The sequence below is a fragment of the Aplysia californica genome, unplaced genomic scaffold (genome assembly GCF_000002075.1).
Source record: "Aplysia californica isolate F4 #8 unplaced genomic scaffold, AplCal3.0 scaffold00085, whole genome shotgun sequence".
Taxonomy (NCBI): Eukaryota; Metazoa; Mollusca; class Gastropoda; order Aplysiida; family Aplysiidae; genus Aplysia; species Aplysia californica.
In genome coordinates this window covers 982,251-986,673 of record NW_004797355.1, presented here as the reverse complement: position 1 = coordinate 986,673, position 4,423 = coordinate 982,251, and the positions used below count along the sequence as shown (strand labels likewise).

General features: G+C 35.4%; 1 protein-coding gene across 1 annotated transcript in view; it reads left to right on the top strand.

Annotated features, from left to right (window-relative positions):
* The window catches only part of LOC106011290, a gene marked incomplete at its 5' end in the record, with an annotated part of 67,399 nt that overhangs the window by 42,644 nt on the left and 20,332 nt on the right, over positions 1-4,423 (top strand). Inside the window, 2 exon segments of the mRNA XM_013080425.2 lie at positions 117-197; positions 3,615-3,644. Of these exon segments, the coding sequence (XP_012935879.1) occupies positions 117-197; positions 3,615-3,644 (111 nt within the window).

Genomic DNA, 4,423 nt, shown 5'->3' with positions numbered 1-4,423 from the left:
ATGTGTGTGTGTGTGTGTGTGTGTGTGTGTGTGTGTGTGTATTTCTGGAAACATAACCTTTGTTTATCCCAGATCCCCGGTGACTCACGCTAGATGCTATGTTTTCTCATCCTCAGACGAGAGCTGTGAGCCTCATAACTTGTTCCCCTCAGAAGATGAGATACAGAGCAACAAAGACTTTGACAGCCATTACCTCGGTAAGTATACCTGTTGACCTTAAATGCTGTTTCCACAATTCTCGTGTGTTATTTCCTTTTTTTATATACAATTCTCGTTTTATTTCCGTTTCTTTATACAATTCACTTGAACGAAATCAAGTTGCTTTTCTTTCTACTCCATAAACAAGAAGAGTTCGCCTTTTTGTAGACAACTGAGTACTTTCAGAATTTACAGACGTTATGATAAACAAGCACACACACATGATAAACATACATTGTATTATTTTCGTTTCTGTATACAATTCACGTGTAGCTTTTCCGTTTCTGTATACGATACACCTGTACTTTTTCCAGGTGTTCTTTATTCAATACACATGTGCTATATATGATATAACAATATATTCTTTCTCATTGGTATTTCATCAAAAGTGTGTAGGGAGATTGGGGTTGGTTTATTTTTAGGCATGGGTTTTTTCCCTCATTGTTGATGCATATTATTCAGACTATCTCTGACGTAAAATGAGTAGATCTAATAATGATTTCATTTTTCATTTTCCTGGTATTTTTTTTTTTTTTTTTTTTTGGTAACTGAGAGTCTACGCTTTTAAATAATTTCTTAAGAAGGACGGGTTATTTATTACGTTTAATTAGATTTTTCGAGTAAGAATAGAGTTGCTTGAAATGACACGAGTACTTGTGGTTCCATTTTACGATCTTCATTTCGACCTTTAAAATCTGAATGAAACCTGAAACTGCTACAGTAACTTTGAGAGTTCTTGACCAACAAGCAACGGTGAAGAGTATTTCTGAGAATCACAAAGAAAGACAATTAAACAGTCAAGTAGCCTACATCTCTAGCTGGATTTTAGTTCGTCTTCGTTTTCTTACACAAGAAAATTACGACTTCTTGTAGGCAGCTGAGTACTTTCAGAATAATATACAGACCCCCTGATAAACAAACACTTGAAACACTCATACATACACATACATAAACACACATGCACACGCACATACATACATGCACATATGTACACATTAACACATACATACACATACACGTACACTTACACACTGATGCAAACATAAACACATAACTGATATACAGACATACACGTAAAACATACACACATACTGCACCAACAACAAACACACATACACACTTGCAAGCACACGTAAACGATCATCACTTGCTTATACTACTCACATGTACACATATAACACACACACACACACACTCACTCACACACACACACACACACACACACACACACACACACACACACACACACACACACACAAGCTCACACACAATCACACACACATACAAATACAACCGCATACACACACAAATAAAACCACACACATACACACACAAACACACACATGCACACACAAACATACACAAGCAAACATGTTTCTAGAGAAAATTAGCTTACAATAATACTGCCTTTAAATAGGCCAAAATATCCTGTCAGGAAGTTGAGTCTGTGCTCTGTTCCACAAAATAGAATATATTGTACTAGAACATGATTTCTTTATTTGTTTTCTTTTTACATTTTGTTTTCTTTTTAAATTTTGTTTGTTTGTTGTTGTTTTTGTTGTTGGTTTTTATTGTTTGTTTGTTGTTGTGTTGTTGTTGTTTTGTGTTTTTTTTGGTGGGGGTAAATTTTATTGTTCGGGTTGCCCGTTCTGCATTCAGATTTGATTTTGATTGTTTGTTTGTTTGTTTGTTTGTTTGTTTGTTTGTTTGTTAATTTCTAATACTCCCCTGTCTTTTCTTAATTTAATTAACTTTTTGTTGTAGTGACATTTGAAACAGTTTTTCTTTGTGCACAAATAACAAAACTGGGAAAAAAAGAATACGTATTTCGATCCTTATCTTTTAGTTAGATTTTTAATAACATCATAAATGACCGAATAGTACAATCATAGACTTATATCAGTATATTATGAAAGACTGTGCACTATGATGTAATTCTGGTCCAATGAAGAGCACATCATTTGACTTTATTTGGTACCAAAGGAAGGGAAAGGAGGGGGAGGGGGATATTGCCCGCACACTTGGCTTTAGTGAGACTGGCGTTTTTCCCTTCATTCACACGATAACGATGCGCACCAGTGCCCCAACGTTTTTATAGAGACCAAAGAGAGAAAAGAGACAACCATGACAGTGTCCGATTTAGGATAATATTATAATGTAAATCTATGAGTACTACAGAAACCTAACGAGATGTTTCCTTTACTTTACTTTATGTAGCATTGTTATAAAGGTTGCTCGACATACAAAATTGTGACTTTTGGATATTACAAACAATTGTGAGGCAGCGTGGTGGAATCAGGCTCTCGTCAAAATAATCAAAATGAAGAAACTTGCATTTTTCCGCAGGTTTGTAAATTTTTATCAAAATTTTGTGTTTTGGCTCAACACCTTTCATGACCATTAAAGAAGTCATTTCTGTTTGGATTTTTCTGAAAAACGTTGATTAAAGGCACAAAAAATGTAAATTTTCAGTTACCACGGACTCTTAAGCTAAGGAAATAACTAATCTTTGGCGTCCATTTCCTCAGTAATTTTATCTCTGAAAACAGGTGACCCCCACCTCCTTCTTCTGCAAATATCTCGACTTGTATTCAAGAAAAACGGATATTTATTTTCATCCAAATAAAGACAAGTGAACAAGCTTTAAGATGATACCAATAACTCTACATGCCCAAAAATTGACGAGAGCATGATTCCACCACGCTGCATCACAATTAGTAGGTGTACATCGCGACTAGTCTGATTTTTCCTCTGGAAGAAAAGAAAAAAAGTCCGGACGGGGGAGGGAGGGGGAGAGGGGGGGGTATTGTCAGTTTGATTAACTGTGCTTACTAATGAGAGTGAACTCACGTTTCCCCTGTAACCGTTTATCATATGAATTCTCCCCAGTCTACGTTTTTACGGATCAATAATACTATTTATTTTGTATTTGTGAAATTAAAATACTTACCATCTTCGTTGCAATATTTTGCTTTGTGTTGTTGCCTATTCTATTCCAATATTAATGTAGCTGGTAAATTTCTTTAAATACTACTGTTCATTTCCTTTGATGTTATTTTTACTTGATCCTGAACTAATTGTCTTTTTTTTTTCTCTACTACAAATTTATTTAAACTTCGGAATCTAGACAAATCAGAGGAAATCTTGTCGACAGGCGGTATGATATTATTTTTTGGAAAATGTGCATGGTTTTGGTTTTTTTAATTGGGTCACTCTGGCGCTTATTTCTGACAAATCCAAAAACTAATTTGTGGTTGTTGTTTTTTTCTTCTCTCTCTCTCTCTCTCTCTTTTCTCCCGCTTTTGATATGTTTAACGACATTGCGTTTTTCTCTGTTCCCAAACACGCCGAATTATGCCAGCATGTATCACTTTTGCAATTATTTATAATGCAGTTTTTGAACTTTAAATTCCTAGACTTTGACGTGAAGGACTTGATCCAGATGGGTACGTTTTTTTCCTAGTCCAATGGCGGTGACGATTATGCTTCAGATTTGTACCATAACTATGTTCGTGCATTATGATTATATCGTGTTAGGTGCATTTAGTCTTGTCTTGTCTTGTCTTGTAGTAATTTCCTCTAGTGTTTGTGCATCCAAATTCCATTAGAAGCTCGATATATTTGGGTTAATGAAGACTCTAACATGTAGGCAATGTTTATATTTCTATTAACATAGTAGAATCTGGATTATTTTCCATAGCCAAGTAAATTACTGCTTCGTACGCTACGGCTAAAAACGAATAACGCAGACATAGCATGGACCTTTTGAAATAATATTAATTGGTACTATCGTATTATTTAGAATTACCGTGTCTTGTTATGCTTTGCTTGCCAATATATTATAATATATTCAAATGCGATCTGCCGTAGACATCGTGCATAGTTGTGATGTGTAGATGTGTTGGTAGGAATACCTGTGTGTGAGTGTGCTTATGGCATTGTGTTGTGGTATTTCTGTCTTGGTCATCAGTGCTTACTCATGAGTGGCAGAGTTAAGTAGTTGTTGCCCGTGTGTATGTAGGCGAGTGGGCGTGTATTATACCATCTCTATCTCTTCACCGCAACCCACACCTCTTTCAACATACCCACTCCCTATCTTTACATCTCTCTATCTATCTGTCTCTTATTCTGTGTAATATGTTTATTTGTCTATCTGTCTATCTTTGTATCTGTGTATCTGTGTATTTGCCTATCTATCTATCTATCTATCTATCTATCTATCTAT